Below are 20,772 nucleotides of genomic sequence, written 5' to 3' on the forward strand. Positions count from 1 at the left end.
AGGGAGAGCCCAGGGCACTCGCAGCATTAATCTCCACACATCAGGGAGAGCACAGGGCACTCACTGCATTAATCTCCACACCAGGGAGAGCCCAGGGCACTCACTGCATTAATCTCCACACATCAGGGGAGAGCCCAGGGCACTCACTGCATTAATCTCCACACATCAGGGAGAGCCCAGGGCACTCGCAGCATTAATCTCCACACATCAGGGAGAGCCCAGGGCACTCACTGCATTAATCTCCACACATCAGGGAGAGCCCAGGGCATTCACTACATTAATCTCCACACATCAGGGAGAGCCCAGGGCACTCACTGCATTAATCTCCACACATCAGGGAGAGCCCAGGGCACTCACTGCATTAATCTCCACACATCAGGGAGAGCCCAGGGCACTCGCAGCATTAATCTCCACACATCAGGGAGAGCCCAGGGCACTCACTGCATTAATCTCCACACATCAGGGAGAGCCCAGGGCACTCGCAGCATTAATCTCCACACATCAGGGAGAGCCCAGGGCACTCACTGCATTAATCTCCACACATCAGGGAGAGCCCAGGGCACTCACTGCATTAATCTCCACACATCAGGGAGAGCCCAGGGCACTCACTGCATTAATCTCCACACATCAGGGGAGAGCCAAGGGCACTCACTGCATTAATCTCCACACATCAGGGAGAGCCCAGGGCATTCACTGCATTAATCTCCACACATCAGAGAGAGCCCAGGGCATTCACTGCATTAATCTCCACACATCAGGGAGAGCACAGGGCATTCACTGCATTAATCTCCACACATCAGGGAGAGCCCAGGGCACTCACTGCATTAATCTCCACACATCAGGGAGAGCCCAGGGCATTCACTGCATTAATCTCCACACATCAGGGAGAGCCCAGGGCACTCACTGCATTAATCTCCACACATCAGGGAGAGCCCAGGGCACTCACTGCATTAATCTCCACACATCAGGGAGAGCCCAGGGCACTCACTGCATTAATCTCCACACATCAGGGAGAGCCCAGGGCACTCGCAGCATTAATCTCCACACATCAGGGAGAGCCCAGGGCATTCACTGCATTAATCTCCACACATCAGGGAGAGCCCAGGGCACTCACTGCATTAATCTCCACACATCAGGGGAGAGCCCAGGGCACTCACTGCATTAATCTCCACACATCAGGGAGAGCCCAGGGCACTCACTGCATTAATCTCCACACATCAGGGAGAGCCCAGGGCACTCACTGCATTAATCTCCACACATCAGGGAGAGCCCAGGGCACTCACTGCATTAATCTCCACACATCAGGGAGAGCCCAGGGCACTCGCAGCATTAATCTCCACACATCAGGGAGAGCCCAGGGCATTCACTGCATTAATCTCCACACATCAGGGAGAGCCCAGGGCACTCACTGCATTAATCTCCACACATCAGGGAGAGCCCAGGGCACTCACTGCATTAATCTCCACACATCAGGGAGAGCCCAGGGCACTCACTGCATTAATCTCCACACATCAGGGGAGAGCCCAGGGCACTCACTGCATTAATCTCCACACATCAGGGAGAGCCCAGGGCACTCGCAGCATTAATCTCCACACATCAGGGGAGAGCCCAGGGCACTCACTGCATTAATCTCCACACATCAGGGGAGAGCCCAGGGCACTCACTGCATTAATCTCCACACATCAGGGAGAGCCCAGGGCACTCACTGCATTAATCTCCACACCAGGGAGAGCACAGGGCATTCACTGCATTAATCTCCACACATCAGGGAGAGCCCAGGGCACTCACTGCATTAATCTCCACACATCAGGGAGAGCCCAGGGCACTCACTGCATTAATCTCCACACATCAGGGAGAGCCCAGGGCACTCACTGCATTAATCTCCACACATCAGGGAGAGCCCAGGGCACTCGCAGCATTAATCTCCACATCAGAGAGAGCCCAGGGCACTCACTGCATTAATCTCCACACATCAGGGAGAGCCCAGGGCACTCACTGCATTAATCTCCACACATCAGGGAGAGCCCAGGGCACTCACTGCATTAATCTCCACACATCAGGGAGAGCCCAGGGCACTCACTGCATTAATCTCCACACATCAGGGAGAGCCCAGGGCACTCGCTGCATTAATCTCCATACATCAGGGAGAGCCCAGGGCACTCTCTGCATTAATCTCCACACATCAGCGAGAGCCCAGGGCATTCACAGCATTAATCTCCACACATCAGCGAGAGCCCAGGGCACTCGCTGCATTAATCTCCACACATCAGGGAGAGCCCAGGGCATTCACTGCATTAATCTCCACACATCAGGGAGAGCACAGGGCACTCGCTGCATTAATCTCCACACATCAGGGAGAGCCCAGGGCACTCGCTGCATTAATCGCCACACATCAGGGAGAGCCCAGGGCATTCACTGCATTAATCTCCACACATCAGGGAGAGCCCAGGGCATTCACTGCATTAATCTCCACACATCAGGGAGAGCACAGGGCACTCGCTGCATTAATCTCCACACATCAGGGAGAGCCCAGGGCACTCGCTGCATTAATCTCCACACATCAGGGAGAGCACAGGGCACTCGCTGCATTAATCGCCACACATCAGGGAGAGCACAGGGCACTCGCTGCATTAATCGCCACACATCAGGGAGAGCCCAGGGCACTCGCTGCATTAATCTCCACACATCAGGGAGAGCACAGGGCACTCGCTGCATTAATCTCCACACATCAGGGAGAGCCCAGGGCACTCACTGCATTAATCGCCACACATCAGGGAGAGCCCAGGGCACTCGCTGCATTAATCTCCACTAGGGTTGCAAAGGGGTGGAAAGTTTCTGGTAAATTTCCGGAAATTTTCCACGGGAAGTTTAGCTTGGGAATTTTGCCCAAAAAAGCACATGCTAGCATAATATTGTTTTTTTTGTATTTCTTTCTTTTTTTTCCCCACAGGTCCTCTCTTAAAATTACTAACAGAGATGGAATCTTAATTATTAAGGAATTTCTTAATCAATATATGTTTATCTTCTTACTTGGCTTGTTTTAATAATTACAAGTTTTGTGTGTGACTGTGAACAAATGTGTCCTGATTGGTTGGATGAGTGGATGAGCGATTAGCTCCCTCTATTTGTAATATTTGCATATCGAATTGTGATTGGCCTGCAGGCATCTGTAAGGCTGCTATAGTTTTTTAAAGATCCAGGTTAGGGGTCCTGAGGGAAGTCATTTTGTTTTCTGCTGATGTTGTGATGATGCAGTAAGTAAATTAGACTTTATACCAAATAAACCAGTTACTTGTTGAACTCTGTTGTCCTTCACTTTAAAATATACAAAATAATACACTATTGGTGATGTAGCGTCGTGTGTGTACAGGTCATGCTTCCATCACATGGAGCATCAGCAAAAATGTACTCACCCTGTTGCAATCGTGCTGATCGACCGCAGTTTGACACAGAGATGAATGCCCTTTATTTCTCTGCATAGAACAATGCCACGTTTACCGTCGGATGTGTGGAAGCATTTTACCCCAGGCATTAAAGATGGAAAGACTGTGTGCATGTGCAAACACTGTAGAAAGCCATATGTAAAGAATGCCACAAAGATGCAGCAGCATTTATCCAAATGCAACAACTTCACTCAAAGCTCACAGTAGTCAGCCCAGAGTTCCTCTGCTTCCATTCAAGAAGATGATGGTTCTCATTCAGTATCAGGCTCTTTATCATCAGCAACTCCTGGCCCACTTGGAAGGTTCTTTGATACAATGGATAACCATAGCCAGAAGAATGCAGATGAGTGCCTTGCTCGAGCTGTATATGCAACAGGCTCACCCCTCATGCTCACAGCCAATGTGTACTGGAAGAGATTTTTCAATGTTATTCGCCCTGCATACTGTCCTCCCACCAGACATGCTTTGTCTACTTATTTGCTGGAGGCTGAGTATAACAGAGTCCAAGGAAAGCTCAAAGAAACGATAGCGAGCACAGACACGAAGGACAACAGACACACAGGCACATACATTGCTGATGAGCTGAAAGCGGTCATCAACGATCTTGGATCACAAAAGGTCTTTGCAGTAGTTACTGACAATGCTGCGAATATGAAGGCTGCTTGGGCTCAAGTGGAGGAGGCCTACCCTCATATTACGTCTATTGGGTGCGCAGCTCATGGGCTTAACCTGCTCCTCAAGGACATCATGGGTTTGAGAACCAGGGAAGCACTGTACAAGAGAGCCAAGCAAGTTGTTAAGTATGTCAGGGGAAAACAGGTAGTTGCAACAACCTACAACTCCAAGCAAATGACAAAGAACAAGAACACCACACTGAAGCTGCCCAACAACACTAGATGGGGTGGTGTTGTCATAATGTACAACAGCCTTCTGGAGGGTAAGGAGTCGCTGCAAGAAATGGCAATATCCCAGTCTGGGGATATGGAAACCACCATCAAGAAAATACTGCTGGATGATGGCCTAGAAATTCAGTGCCCTTAGCGCCGATTTTGCGGCGCTAGAGGGCCTAGCGCTGCAATTGGCGCCGGCGCCGAAATTGCCTGGGGCCCTTCCGCCGCGGTAGACCGGTAGCGCTGCGCCGGCACCGATGACGTCATCGGTGTGCGCAGCGTCGCGGTTGCCATGCCGACGGGCCCCAGCGCCGAAATTCAGTTGCGGCCGCCTCGCCCGTGGCAGCCGCAACTAAGACTCTGGCAACAGAGTCTTACATGACTTTGCGCCGGCGCATTAAAGGCACCGCGGCGGCCGGCCGCTTTCCCGCCGGCCGCCTGGCCGCAGCTCCCTCCCCGGACTTCCCCCCCCCCCCCCCCCCCCCGGAACAGAAGCAAGCCCGGCACTTGTCCGAGGTGCCGGGCTCATTTTTAAAAAGATTTTCGCGGGCCGCGGCCGGGTGCAGGCAGCTCCTCCTTAAGGGAAGGAGGAGGCCTGCACTTCCCGAACCTGCCGCACCGCAGCGGGCGCCGCAGCGCCGGAATAGCGCCGATATTCAGCGCGTAGCGCCAGTTTTCAGGCGCAAACAGCTCTCAGCAGCGCCGGCAGCCGTTTGGGCGCAGAACTATTGAATTTTGGGCCCGACCAGCGCGACTTAGCTCCGGCACTAACTTCCGGCGCTAAAGCCCTGGCTGCGCCAAAACTCAATTTCTAGGCCGATGTGTTTTGGGAGAGAGTGGTTAGCAGCCTTAAACTACTCTCACCAGTAGCATCTGCAATTGCTCAGATTTAAGGAGAGGACGCTGTCTTGTCAGATGTTCTCAGGCTTTTTACTGATTTAAAAGAACAAATCAGCATTGCCCTACCCACATCCCTGCTGCTCAAAGCAGAGGAGAAGGCAATTGTTCAATTCATACAGACGCGTCAAGAATTTTGTGTCAAGCCGATTCATGCTGGACCCAAAGCATGTTGGGAGACCAATACTTTCTGGAGAACAGATCAACAGCGCTTACAGTGTGATTTCTACCCCCTCACACCATCTCAATCTGGATGTGGGCAAAGTTCTGGGAAGTCTGGCAAAGTTCTCTACCAAGCAAGGTCTTTGGAATGGGGATGGGATATGGGAATCATGCAAGCATATCAGTGCACATACCTGGTGGAAGGGACTTTGTGCATCTGAGGCCCTGTCACCTATTGCATCGGTGATACTCCAAATCCCACCTTCATCAGCGGCCTCTGAACGAAACTGGTCACTTTTTCGGAATACGCATACAAAGGTGTGCAACAGGCTGACTAACAAGAGAGTGGAGAAACTGGTGGCTATCCAGGCGAACCTACAACTTATTGAGCCAGATACAGAAGTGTCCACCACACAGCTAGACACTGACACAGAGGAGGAAATGGACACGTCAGAGCCAGAGTCAGAGAATCAGGAGGAGCAATGAGGAGTAGAAGACTCAGAAGACTCATGAGTAGAAGACTCAAAGGGACAAAATAAGGACAAATTACAGGCTAAATAAGCTGACGCTCTTTTTATTTTATTTTAGATGGGTCTTTTTTGTGGGGGTTCAATAAAGTTCAAAATTATAACCTAAATAAAGTTTTGAAAGCCTGTTTTTATTTGTATGGAACAGTATGTCTATTTTGACGACAAAGATAATATAAGGGTCAGAGACAAAAACCATCAGTGTGCAAAAAAACTCAAAATTCCCATAAATTCCCAAAAATTCCCATGGAAAGTTTCCTCTTTTAAAAATTCCCAGAATTTTGCAACCCTAATCTCCACACATCAGGGAGAGAACAGGGCACTCACTGCATTAATCTCCACACATCAGGGAGAGCCCAGGGCACTCGCTGCATTAATCTCCACACATCAGGGGAGAGCCCAGGGCATTCACTGCATTAATCTCCACACATCAGGGAGAGCCCAGGGCACTCGCTGCATTAATCTCCACACATCAGGGAGAGCCCAGGGCACTCACTGCATTAATCTCCACACATCAGGGAGAGCCCAGGGCACTCACTGCATTAATCTCCACACATCAGGGAGAGCCCAGGGCATTCACTGCATTAATCTCCACACATCAGGGAGAGCCCAGGGCATTCACTGCATTCATCTCCACACATCAGGGAGAGCCCAGGGCACTCACTGCATTAATCTCCACACATCAGGGAGAGCCCAGGGCATTCACTGCATTAATCTCCACACATCAGGGAGAGCCCAGGACACTCACTGCATTAATCTCCACACATCAGGGAGAGCCCAGGGCATTCACTGCATTAATCTCCACACATCAGCGAGAGCCCAGGGCACTCACTGCATTAATCTCCACACATCAGGGAGAGCCCAGGGCACTCACTGCATTAATCTCCACACATCAGGGAGAGCCCAGGGCACTCACTGCATTAATCTCCACACATCAGGGAGAGCCCAGGGCACTCACTGCATTAATCTCCACACATAAGTGAGAGCCCAGGGCACTCACTGCATTAATCTCCACACATCAGGGAGAGCCCAGGGCACTCACTGCATTAATCTCCACACATCAGGGAGAGCCCAGGGCACTCACTGCATTAATCTCCACACATCAGGGAGAGCCCAGGGCACTCACTGCATTAATCTCCACACATCAGGGAGAGCCCAGGGCACTCACTGCATTAATCTCCACACATCAGGGAGAGCCCAGGGCACTCACTGCATTAATCTCCACACATCAGAGAGAGCCCAGGGCACTCACTGCATTAATCTCCACACATCAGGGAGAGCCCAGGGCACTCACTGCATTAATCTCCACACATCAGGGAGAGCCCAGGGCATTCACTACATTAATCTCCACACATCAGGGAGAGCCCAGGGCATTCACTGCATTAATCTCCACACATCAGGGAGAGCCCAGGGCACTCACTGCATTAATCTCCACACATCAGGGAGAGCCCAGGGCACTCACTGCATTAATCTCCACACATCAGAGAGAGCCCAGGGCACTCACTGCATTAATCTCCACACATCAAGGAGAGCCCAGGGCACTCACTGCATTAATCTCCACACCAGGGAGAGCCCAGGACACTCACTGCATTAATCTCCACACATCAGGGAGAGCCCAGGGCACTCACTGCATTAATCTCCACACATCAGGGAGAGCCCAGGACACTCACTGCATTAATCTCCACACATCAGGGAGAGCCCAGGGCACTCACTGCATTAATCTCCACACATCAGGGAGAGCCCAGGGCATTCACTGCATTAATCTCCACACCAGGGAGAGCCCAGGGCACTCACTGCATTAATCTCCACACATCAGGAAGAGCCCAGGGCATTCACTGCATTAATCTCCACACATCAGGGAGAGCCCAGGGCACTCACTGCATTAATCTCCACACATCAGGGAGAGCCCAGGGCACTCACTGCATTAATCTCCACACATCAGGGAGAGCCCAGGGCATTCGCTGCATTAATCTCCACACTCAGGGAGAGCACAGGGCATTCGCTGCATTAATCTCCACACATCAGGGAGACCCCAGCGCACTCGCTGCATTAATCTCCACACATCAGGGAGAGCCCAGGGCACTCGCTGCATTAATCTCCACACATCAGGGAGAGCCCAGGGCACTCACTGCATTAATCTCCACACATCAGGGAGAGCCCAGGGCATTCGCTGCATTAATCTCCACATCAGGGAGAGCCCAGGGCACTCACTGCATTAATCTCCACACATCAGGGAGAGCCCAGGGCACTCACTGCATTAATCTCCACACTCAGGGAGAGCCCAGGGCATTCGCTGCATTAATCTCCACACATCAGGGAGAGCCCAGGGCATTCACTGCATTAATCTCCACACATCAGGGAGAGCCCAGGGCATTCGCTGCATTAATCTCCACATCAGGGAGAGCACAGGGCACTCGCTGCATTAATCTCCACATCAGGGAGAGCACAGGGCACTCGCTGCATTAATCTCCACACATCAGGGAGAGCCCAGGGCACTCGCTGCATTAATCTCCACACATCAGGGAGAGCCCAGGGCACTCACTGCATTAATCTCCACACATCAGGGAGAGCCCATTTCACTCACTGCATTAATCTCCACACATCAGGGAGAGCCCAGGGCACTCGCTGCATTAATCTCCACACATCAGGGGAGAGCCCAGGGCACTCACTGCATTAATCTCCATACATCAGAGAGAGCCCAGGGCACTCACTGCATTAATCTCCACACAGCAGGGAGAGCCCAGGGCACTCGTTGCATTAATCTCTGTAGTGTATGTACCTTTAAGAGAGAACTACTTTTACAGCTCCTGTATACTGTAGTACCGGCAGTGACCACACCTGTATATAAGCCTTGAGCATGCCTCTGTACCCCCAGTCTTGAGACTACCCTACTCCAGTAAACACCTGTTGATTGTTAAGTTACAGCATCCGCGTAGTTATTTGAAAACATCATACTCTCAGAATCACGGATCTAACAGTGGCAACAAGTGGCGATTCGAATCTACCTGCAACTCTGCATTTCCCTTCAAGGATTCGCTCCGGGAGGACGGTGGAAGAAAGTCGAGGCCAGAAGCACGGGCGTCGACCACGAGCAACCGCCCAGTCATCCGGCAGAGTGAACATTGCAGGGGAGGCTGTTGAGAGCCGGGCTTGGTTCCCCAGCCACGACAATCCAGCAACAGACTGACAACAGGTACAGCGCAGACCCTTCCCGGACAGCGGCGGCTGGAGCCGACCGACGGCAGAGAAAAAGCCGAGCAGCGTCGACGGGGTAAGAGAGAGGGTGAAGCGCACAGGGCGCAGCCGGGGGTTGAAAACCGAGCGGCGTCGAGGAAAAACAAAATGGAGATAAAGAGGGTAAAGCAACAGCCAGGGCTCAAGGGCTGAACAGTGTCCGCGGGGAGAAGAAGGGAGAGTGCGGGAGACGCCATTGAGCCGCGGAGAAGGAAGAGCGCGGGAGACGCCATTTTTAGAAGCCGCAGCGGAGAAGAAGGGCGAGCGCGGGAAGAAAGGGAGAGCGCGGGAGACGCCATTGTTGACAGTTAAATCACACCCAGGGATGCCGAAGAGCGGCAGTATCTCTACGTTCGACAATGAAGTCGAAGATTGGGTGACATATGTGGAACGTATTGAGGTGTACTGCAGGGCGAATGAAGTGCCAGATGCTAGGAAAGCACTGGTTTTGTTAAATTCCATGGGTGCAAAAACTTATGGCTTACTGCGAAACCTAATAACCCCAGAGAAGCCCGTGAATAAGAATTTCGAAAGCATAGTAGAAATCCTACAGGACCACTTAAACCCCACACCGCTGCTGATAGCAGAAAGATTTAAGTTCCACAAAAGGAACCAGCATAAAGACGAAAGTAATGCTGAGTACTTAACGGAACTGCGCAAGCTATCGAAACACTGCCAGTTTGGATTGGGACTAGCAGATACATTAAGGGACAAGTTTGTGTGTGGTCTTCAAAGTGAAGGAACCCAGAAACGGCTTCTATCAGAAAAGGATCTTATACTGGACAAGGCTTTCAGCATGGCAGTATCACACGAAGCAGCCGCAAGGGGCGCTGCAGAGATACAACGGAGACCACAAGAATATGGCACCAATGAAATGTCATATGGAACAGGGAAGTGTTATCGCTGCGGCAGAACAACACACGACCATAAGGATTGTTGGTTCAAGGACCAAGTGTGCAGACAGTGTGGAAAAGCAGGACACATAGCAAGAGTCTGCAGGTCAGGGAAGAAAACCAACAGCAAGAAATCACCACAGGAGAAGTACAAAAAGGTACATAAGGTGATGGACAGTAGTTCAGACGAACAGAAAAGTGATACAGACTCCGGAAGCAAGGAGCTGGGTTGTCTGAAACTGCATAAGGTAACCAAAATGGAGGATCACCAGACTATCTGGGTCACACTCAAGGTAGATGGAGTCCAAGTGAAAATGGAATTGGACACAGGATCAGCCCTAACAGTCATAAACCAAAGGGAATACAAGCGGCTATTTTCACACATACCCTTGAAAGCTACAGAGATTGTCTTGAAGATGTACACGGGGCAAAAAGTCTACCCCAAAGGCAAAATAAGGGTGAAAGTGATATACAAAGGCCAGGAAATACCTAAAATGGACCTATATGTATTGCCAGATGGAGGCCCACCACTACTAGGACGTGAATGGATCCGGAAGATACGATTAGATTGGCATTCCATACAGGCTCTGAAGGTTGAGGCCAAAAAGGATGACGACGTCACACCTGGACGACTGTCAAAAATGCTAACTGACGCAAAAGAAGTGTTCCAGGAGGGACTCGGAACACTAAAAGGCATAACAGCAACGATTAAAATAGAGGAAAATGCAAGCCCAAAGTTTCTGAAGGCCAGACCAGTGCCTTATGCGATCAGACCAGCCGTCGAAGCAGAGCTGGAAGGGTTGGAACGTTCAGGAGTACTGTCCAAAGTAGACTGGAGCGAGTGGGCTACACCCATCGTTCCTGTAATGAAGAGGTCGTTGAGTAACACGCCTGGGGAACCAAAGAAGGTCCGCATCTGTGGGGATTTTAAGGTGACAGTGAACCCAGTCCTTCACACGGTACAATATCCGCTTCCACGAATTGAGGATATTTTCGCCTCGCTATCTGGAGGTAAACACTTCACCAAAATTGATCTAGCCCAGGCGTACTTGCAAATGGAGGTAGAAGAAGCCTTGAAACAATACCTCACGATCAACACTCATAAAGGTCTCTACCAATACAACCGGCTGGTGTTCGGGTTAGCATCGGCTCCGGCTATTTGGCAAAGGGCGATGGATCAAGTCCTGCAAGGGATTCCAGGGACCCAGTGTTATTTGGACGACATCCTGGTCATGGGCGAAAATGACAGTGATCACCTCGCCAACCTGGAGAAGGTGCTCACTAGATTAAAGGAATATGGGCTACGAGCTAATCGCCACAAGTGCGAGTTTTTCCAGAAGCAGATCTCGTATTGTGGCCACGTTATCGATGAAGAGGGGTTACATAAGTCCCCTGAAAAGATTGAGGCAGTAGTCAAGGCTCCAGCACCGGAAAATGTGTCACAACTGAGGTCGTACCATAAGTTCTTGCCAAATTTGTCTATGGTATTACACCCACTGAACACCCTACTGCAAACAGGGGTACCATGGAAGTGGAATGACGAACGTAAACGAGCTTTCCAGAAGTGCAAAGAATTGATCACATCAAAAGTGGTGTTGGCCCATTTCAACCCAGCACTACCAATTCGTTTGGCATGTGATGCATCACCCTATGGAATTGGAGCGGCGCTGTCGCACAAATTCCCAGACGGGTTGGAGAGGCCAGTAGCCTTTGCATCTCGGTCACTAACCTCAGCCGAGCGCAACTACGCCCAGATTGGCAGGGAGGCCCTCAGCCTAGTATGGGGAGTAAAAAAATTCAACCACTATCTGCATGGGCAGAAATTCACCTTGCTGACTGACCACCAACCACTTGTCTCCATCTTTAATCCAAAGAAGGGCATTCCGGTGATGACTGCACAACAGTTACAAAGATGGTCCCTTTTTCTGGGGGCGAACCAATATGAAATAGAATATAAAGGCACGAGACAGCATGGAAACGCTGATGGGCTATCACGCTTGCCACTGCCTACTGTGGAGGAAGCACCAGCAGTGGACCCTATCGAGATATTTTATTTGTCAATAATTGAACGATTGCCAGTAACTAACACGGATATAGAGAAGGAGACCCGCAATGATCCGACACTGTCTCGGGTATATGAATTGACGGTGAGGGGATGGCCAACACATGGCGACTCACTGTTGCCAGCATTCTCATCCAGAAGAGAACAGCTGTCAGTATGCCAGGGGACAGTGATGTGTGGATCCCGAGTAGTGATTCCACCCAAGTTAAGGGAGAGAGTGCTAAATGAGCTTCATGAAGGTCATCTGGGAGGGGTGAAAATGAAAAGCCTTGCTAGGGCTTATGTGTGGTGGCCGGGGATCGATCAACAAATCGAGGACCTAACCAAGAGCTGCTCAGGATGCCAGAAGGTCCAAAATGCACCACCACATGCCCCTCTACACCCATGGGAGTGGCCCTCCACTCCATGGCAACGGGTGCATATTGATTTTGCTGGTCCATTCATGGACTCAATGTTCTTAATAGCAGTGGATGCTCACTCGAAATGGCCTGAGGTGATAAAAATGTCCTCAACCACTACAGAGAAAACAATTGCAGTCCTATGGACCATATTTGCCAGGAACAGCTTGCCAGAGCAGATTTGCTCTGATAATGGACCACAGTTTGTGTCCGAAGAGTTTCGGAAATTTATGAGAAGGAATGGGGTAAGGCATTACACATCCGCCCCGTATCATCCAGCCACAAATGGATTGGCTGAGAGGTTCGTACAAACCTTTAAAAAGGCGATAAAGGCCATGTGCGACGATGAAATTCCACTACAGCATAAGGTGGACAATTTCCTGTTAGCCTACAGAAATGCGACACATGCAGTTACCAACCAGACCCCGGCCATGATGTTCTTTAACCGAAGGTTGAAATCTCGTCTGGATTTGCTCAGACCAAATGTGCGAAGAAATGTTGAGGATAAACAATTCCAGCACATCAATGAGAAGCCGACAAGGAGCTTCAATGTAGGACAACCAGTCTTGGCCCGTGACTACCGAACAGAGAAATGGCAACCCGGAACGATATGCACAAGGCAGGGGCCATTAATGTACACAGTGGATGTCGGGGAGAACATTGTGAGACGTCACGTCGATCAGATCTTAGCGTCACAGGAACGAGTCAACCCCATGTCTCGAGTACCTGGGGATGAACCCGACATACCGTTAGCATCTACCTCAGAACCAGTAGCAGTGGAAACTGATGAACTAACCGACGAAAAGGGGCCAGAATCGCCTCCGCACCAAGAACAAGAACCTCAGGAAAGGCGCTATCCAGAAAGGATCAGGAAGCCGCCCCAAAGACTGAATCTATAAATGGACTATTTTTGTTTAATGTGCATGTTAAAGTGTTAATTGTTATTTGAATATTATGGGTACTGCTAATCTAAAAGGGGAGGAATTGTAGTGTATGTACCTTTAAGAGAGAACTACTTTTACAGCTCCTGTATACTGTAGTACCGGCAGTGACCACACCTGTATATAAGCCTTGAGCATGCCTCTGTACCCCCAGTCTTGAGACTACCCTACTCCAGTAAACACCTGTTGATTGTTAAGTTACAGCATCCGTGTAGTTATTTGAAAACATAATACTCTCAGAATCACGGATCTAACAATCTCCACACATCAGGGAGAGCCCAGGGCACTCACTGCATTAATCTCCACACATCAGGGAGAGCCCAGGGCACTCGCTGCATTAATCTCCACACATCAGGGGGAGCCTAGGGCACTCGCTGCATTAATCTCCACACATCAGGGGAGACTGCAGTGCTTTCAGTTACAATACACATCATTATTGCACAGAAACTATAAATTACATTTGATGTTACTGCTTGAGTGCAGACTTGATGGGCCGAATGAGAGGGGATCTCATTGAAACTTATAACATTCTGTCAGGCCTGGACAGACTAGATGCAGGAAGGATGTTCCCGATGGCGGGGGAGTCCAGAACCAGGGGTCACAGTCTAAGGATAAGGGGTAAGCCATTTAGGACAGAAATGAGGAGGAATTTCTTCACCCAGAGAGTGGTGAACCTGTGGAATTCTCTACCACAAAAGGCAGTTGAGGCCAATTCATTAAATATATTCAAGAAGGAGTTAGATATATTTCTTAAGGCTAAAGGGATCAAGGGATATGGGGAGAAAGCAGGGACAGGGTACTGAATTTGGATGATCAGCCATGATCTCATTAAATGGCGGAGCAGGCTCGAGGGGCCGAATGGCCTACTCCTGCTCCTATCTTCTATGTTTCTATGAATGGCCTCCTTCTGTGTTGTACTATTCTAGGAGTGAATACATTCCAATTCAAGTTGAAAGCTGAAATTAAGCTTTCAAACCCCATTAAGTTAAATCCATGCCGGCACACTACAAATATTCAAAGAACATGCTCACTGTTCCTACAGTCAGAGACAGTCTGCTAACTCCCGTACTTTTTGCTGGTTCTGGATGGTGTGGTAACTGTTCTCCCGAGGGTGCTTCCTGAAGGTGTAGTTGGAAAAGCGGACTTAGTGGGAGATCCATCTGCAAAACAAAGTGACAGAAATAAAACTCTTGCCACACCCGTAGCTCCTCAAACCACGGATTAAACACTATACTTTATTTTTCCTCTTTAAACTACTTTGGTTTGCCACCCCCACTTATTGTCGAAGCTTCAGACAATGCAATGGAGATGTACACAGAGCAGAGAGTTCACAGTTACTTGCTGCAAGTTACCAGAGTCAGCAATACGTTAACCAGCGATGTAACTGGTTACTGCTCACCGTAAAAGGCACCAGCTTTATTTTTCAAACCCAATTGGCAGATGGTGGTAATGTAGCAAGGTTAACATAACTAACCTTCAATGCCTCTCCCCAACTCAACCTTTCTTGTCTCAATTGCATTGATATTGGTATTCTCAGTGCTAATTTAAAATGTCTTCTCTCATTCCCACTATAGTCCAACTACAACGCCCTCTATTCTCTTCAAAAAAACAATGCCCTACATTACAACAGTGCCTACACTTCAAAATTACTTCATTGGCTGTAAAGCGCTTTGGGACGTCCCGAGGTCATGCAAGCCACGATATAAATGCAAGTTCTTTCTTTCTTTCTAACTTATAAGGGGGCTGTGTAACCGGTAAGCTGCACAGTTTTACTGCATTAAACTCCAGGAGTACCCCTGCGCACATTTGGGACATAGACAGGCTAACGAAATGGGCAGACTGGTGGCAGATGCAATTTCATGTGGAGGAATGTGATGTAATATCATCCAAGGAATGGGAATATATACTCAATGGAAAGATGCTGAAGGATGTGGATGAACAGAGAGACCTAGGGGTTCCAACATATAATTCTTGAATGTGCAAGTGCACATAGATAAACCCATAAAATGGCCAATACCATTTTGGTTTTATAAATAGGGACACAGAGTACAATAGTAAGGAAGTAATGAGAGAAGTTAGGCCACAGTTAGATTACCATCCACAGTTTTGGGTCCTCCATTATAGAAAGGACATTAAAGCCACAGAAAGCATTTAGCATAGATTCACCAGGGTGATACCAGGAAAGGGGAAACTATATTTATGAGGAGACTTGGGTTTCTGGGACTCGTTCCACTGGAACAGAGGAGGCTAATAGAGGTTTTAAAAATGTTGAAGGGTTTTGATAGAGTGAATAGGAAAAGACTATATCCTTTGGTTGGGGAATCAGTGACAAGGGCCGTGAATTTAAAATTATCAGAGTGGGCAAAGCAGTAGGAGAAATTTCTTTATGCAGAGAGTTGTTGGTGCATAAGTGGTTGAGCCAGAGACCATTGCATCTTTTAAGGGAAAAGTGAATAAATATTTAAAGCAGATGATAACACAGGGCTATGGGGAACAAGCACCACAGTGGGATTAATTTTGGATTGTTCCAGCGAAGAGCCAGCACAGACTTGAGGGGCCGAATGGCCCCCTTCTGTACTGTAAACATATATGGTTCTAAATCTTGGCTCTACCAACCTGTCTCTGGGACTTAGGTAAATGAGGTGCGTCCTTATGAGGATAGTATGTGAACTTTATCGGGCAAACAGAAATTCTGCAGGTGTAGATTGTTGGGCAGTTTGATTCGGAAACTCTAACATGGCAATAGATCTCCTCCGATGGCGGATATACGGCTGACCAAAGATAATACACAATTTTTCTCCACCCTGCATCCTCAGCATGTTGAAGTTGGGACTCACTGCACTGTCTCCTGCTCTTTCATTCCTCCCAACCTCCCATACCCTTCCTTTCTTCCGAAAATCTTCAGGATATTGAAACCAAAGCTGCCATCAATTCCCCGTTACTATTTGATTTAATTTGTCTTCGCTGCTACTCTTTACAACCTTGGTGTTGTCCTGCACTCTGAGCTTTAGCCCTTCACTTTGTGTTTTTCCAAATAAAACAAACAGAATTACTGCAATTGGGTCTCTGTGACACAGACTATTCTCACAATCCTGTGGTTAAGCAGCTGGACTAATCTGTCGGCTATGGATCGTCAAAAGAATAAAGTTGGCAAATATATGTGGAATGAACCTGGCGAGTACAACTTACCATCTTCTCCAAGGAGGTCATCCAGTACGTCATCAATCGACTCTGAAACAGAGCGCAGTCACAGTAATATCAGAGAACGTTGCACTTTCACTCCCAGCATACTATGCAGTGAAGGCATAGAATGATACAGCACAGAAGGAGGCCATTCAGCCCATCGTGCCTGTGCTGGCTCTTTGAAAGAGCGGTCCAATTAGTCACACTGCCCTGCTCTTTCCCCATAGCCCTGCTAATTTTTCCTTTTCAAGTATGTATCCAATTGCGTTGGGACATCTGGCGAATTCACAATGGGACAGGCACCAAACGGAGACTGAATGTTTTCTCAAAGGGATACAGGCTCAATGGGTGGGCTTCTTGTTGTTGCAGGCTATTCAGAGGGAAGCAGCACTCTGCGGTGCTTCAGTTAAGTAGCTCCAACATCTGAGCTCTGGAATCCCAGCACAGGGGTCAGAAGTTGTCTTACACTTAACATGAGTTACCCCAGTTCTCAGAATGGATTCCTGCACAAAGTAGGACCATGCCACAAAAAGAATTCACCTTCTATAACAGGAAGACTGTCTGCAAACATGGAACACCCCGCATCTACTCTTCAGCCCAAAGCAGCAGGGGAAATCCAGCACCTAGCCCCAAAGGAGGGCATGTGGAGAAATCTACGGCTCAGACCATCTAACATTTCCATTAAAATCAACGGAAAGCAATGTTGTGGGGAGGGGGGTGTGGGGAGAGGGATGGAAAGCAGAGCAAATCCCACAATTCCCTACTAGTATCCTATTCCATTTTTTTTTAAGTTGCACATTTCCTGTGTTACAGCCAAGAGTTTGTCCGTGGAAAGTTGCAGAGCACTTTCAGTGATGGAAGAGATAACGTGCTGGTCTTCCCTTTTCTTTAATGCAATGTGCCCAGGCAGTAGCTCGTCTTCCCAGGGAGGCTCTAGGTTTACTTCCATAGTGGTTCAAAGTCGATGCCGTAACTGCAATCAGTGTAGTCGCTCCGATTGACAGTGGGCTCCTCCTGGTCAGTGATGTTACCAGAATGGCCTGGAGGCAAAGAGACCCAACATGGCAGGTCTCCACTTTAAAAAAAACGTCAACCGATATTTTTACACATTTTTTTTTTTTTTTTACACAACATAAAATGCCCTCCCTCCCCAAGACTTTTCTTTCTCTTTAAATTACTATAAGCAATTCAACGAAATGAGGAGGCATACAAGTTACTCACCTCGAAAACCTTTCTTCTGTTTTGATCCCTGAAACACAAACAGTTTGTTCATTTAAATTATACATTTTCAAAGCTGTTTGTTGAAAGTAAGAAAAGAAAAACTTCTAAAAGTTATTAGGGTGGAACCATCCCAAAATTTTAAACCCCTGGTAACTTTAAAATATATAACATCTGGCACTCAAAGTGTTAAATTAGATTAAAGGTGCACCATTGAGTATTCTCAGGCTACATACAGCAAGGACTATGTTCCGTTTTGGGGTCTTTCCTGCCCTTCTTACTCTAGATATTTTGGCTTCTGTATTTTTAGACTACTTCAATAGGCGAGTCTTAGCTCCCTACGGCCTTGAGGGTATGGTTAGTGGTCCTGATAGCTAGGTACATTTTGAACGTGTGCCGAAGATAACAAAGAGAAAACTTTTCTTTAAATGTCTTTACTACTGGATCAATCCTGTGTCCCCACAGGATTATCCTCATCTCCGAGAGCAGCAACACTAACAGACCTTGTTACAGGCATTAACTGGGAAACACATTTATTGATGAGTAAACGATGATGTAAATAAATCACAGTATCTCACATTCTCCAATTCTAAACTGTATTTTATATTGTTATTCTTTTCTTTTTATATTCACACCAATTATGTGAGCTATCAGGTCTTTGAAAGTTTCAGATTGACTGTCTCCAATCAAAACAGTCCAAGCTAATTAAATATCCGCAACAGTTGCCTGAGCTTTGTGAATATGTCTGCTAAATCCAAATAGGCAGTCGTGCATATAACTGAAACAATTACCCTGTTCACTCAGGTCCCAGATGCCCGGTTTCCCTCACTGCAACGTTATCAGCTCACACATTCAGCAACTTGCCACGCAAAAAATTTAGAAGCGTAAACGTGCGAGCGCAAGTCTAACTAACCATTTGATTCACTCCTACAGCAAACTATGGCCCATTGCACTTAGGACCATTGCAGCCTGATACGAGGAGAAACTGACAGCAGCAAAATAGGGAGACCAGTAAAAGCAAAGAATCTAGTAAAAAATTTCATAGAATCTGGCTCTTTGAAAGAGCAGTCCTGCTTAGTCCTACCCCCCCCGCCGCTTTTTGTCCGTGACCCTGTCAGTTCCTCATCCTCTAGAACCCGTCCAACTCCCTTTTACAATTATTGATGGAATCAGCTTCCACCACCTTTCCAGGTCGAGCGTTCCCGATCCCGTCAATGAGTGAAAAAAAATTCTCCTCATCTCCCCTCTCGATCTTGCACTTGCAGAAGGATTTATATTATTTATGCAGACAAATGACAAAGGAAATTAACATTGATAAATGTACAGTATTGTGTACATTGTAGGTCGAAAAACTGAATCATAAGTGCACAATCATTGGGATTGAATTGGTAAAGGGAGACTTAGAAAGGGACCCGGTGGGGATATACAACCGGGACAGGACTGTACAGGTCCGCAGAGTTTATGTTGCAGCTTTATTGTACACTGGGCACACGACACCTGGAATACTGCGTTCGATTCCGGTCACCACGCTACAATCCACATATCAATGCAATGCCGAGCAGCAAAACTGATCCCGTGTAATGGGGAGGAGCTAAGAGGAACGATTAGAAAAGCACAAGCTATACAATCTGGAAATAAGTTGGCTAAAGGTGGGAGCTCGTTGAGATGTACAAAATATTAAATGGCATTGATAAGAATCATAGATTCATAAGGTAAACCCAGAACATTACTGCAAAGTAAGGCAGGGAAGTAGCAGCCGAGGACAGAAGTTTAAATCAGTGGAAAATCAATTTAAAACAGACAGTATTGGGAAGAACTTCTTTACTGAAAATGCTAAATATTTGGAATAACCTGGTGGGCAGGACATTGGAAACAAAGTATTAGGGATGTCGAAATGCAGCTGGATGCTATAATGGCAGTTATCAGAGTATAATGGGGTTGATGGTCTTTACTGGAGTACTTATGAAACATTCCTTTACTCCAGGCTGGATCTGAACCCTGACCCTATACAGCTTGATAGAACAGTGTAGAGGCAACTTTACTCTGCATCTAATTAATGTTGTACCCTAGAGTGCTTGTAGACAGTGTAATGAGAGCTTTACTCACTGTATAAACGATGCTATACCTGACCTGGCCGTGCACCTAAAGGACATATTTCTCCAAACTTTTGATGAGCACAAAATAATGCACAACAAAAAATCTGAAACTAAAGTTCCAGGTATGTATACCAAGGGACCGAGTGGAAGTGTTGCAATTGTTTCAACCCCGATGGAATAAAATCGACACAAAGCACAGCTCCCGCACTTACCATCTCTGGTCACTTTCAAAACCAGGCTGCAATAAGCACGATCAGTGTCTCTGCCTGTGAGTAGGATTTGAAATATGCATCAATCTTGGCCGTAATCTAAATTTTGTATTGCATTAGGTCACGAAGGATGCACCACTCATCTCTTCAAAGGAGAAGACTGAAAGGAAAAGGGGTAGTAAGTAAGGTACAGTTGTAACCAGCATAAAACAGTAGCTATCTGGGAAATGTTGGGTTACTTTGGTAGTAATGTAGTTACAAAGGACAAGGCCCTACAATAGCCCCATCCTCAAACATTGGTCTGTGAAACACATGCAATTGTTTTTAAAAATGATAAGTTTAAAAAAAAAAATGCAACTTCAGGTGACTGCTAGCTATGCCACATTTCTGATGCACTTAGCAGCCCCGACCCTGGCTACTCATCATTTATCACATAGGGACAGAGATCTTGGGAGTGAAGCTCGGCGATGGGACCTCATCATTCCATACCCAACCTTCATAAATGTGACAAGGATATTCCAGCTTGGGGAGATCAGCCACAGAGTGATTGAGTGACAAGTTGTTTCCCCTAGTTGCATACTGGTGGTAATTTACAATCAAATCCATCTAGCTGCTGTGG

General features: G+C 47.8%; 1 protein-coding gene across 10 annotated transcripts in view; it reads right to left on the reverse strand.

Annotated features, from left to right (window-relative positions):
- fbf1 (Fas binding factor 1) overlaps positions 1 to 20,772 on the reverse strand; it is a 134,773-nt gene that overhangs the window by 109,989 nt on the left and 4,012 nt on the right. For 9 of the 10 annotated variants that reach the window (XM_085963298.1, XM_085963299.1, XM_085963297.1 and 6 more), the window contains exons 2-5: positions 20,157 to 20,313; positions 17,852 to 17,879; positions 16,637 to 16,678; positions 14,517 to 14,607 (exon numbers count right to left, since the gene is read on the reverse strand). In XM_085963298.1, the coding sequence (XP_085819424.1) occupies positions 14,517 to 14,607; positions 16,637 to 16,678; positions 17,852 to 17,879; positions 20,157 to 20,159 (164 nt within the window). In that variant the 5' untranslated portion in view covers positions 20,160 to 20,313. Of the gene's footprint in view, positions 1 to 14,478; positions 14,608 to 16,636; positions 16,679 to 17,851; positions 17,880 to 20,156; positions 20,314 to 20,772 lie in introns of those variants that run through there. The other variant, XM_085963300.1, reaches the window with a different exon arrangement.

The sequence above is a fragment of the Somniosus microcephalus genome, chromosome 21, assembly GCF_052327205.1.
Source record: "Somniosus microcephalus isolate GS21.2 chromosome 21, FLI_Smic_1.0, whole genome shotgun sequence".
In the NCBI taxonomy this organism is placed as follows: domain Eukaryota; kingdom Metazoa; phylum Chordata; class Chondrichthyes; order Squaliformes; family Somniosidae; genus Somniosus; species Somniosus microcephalus.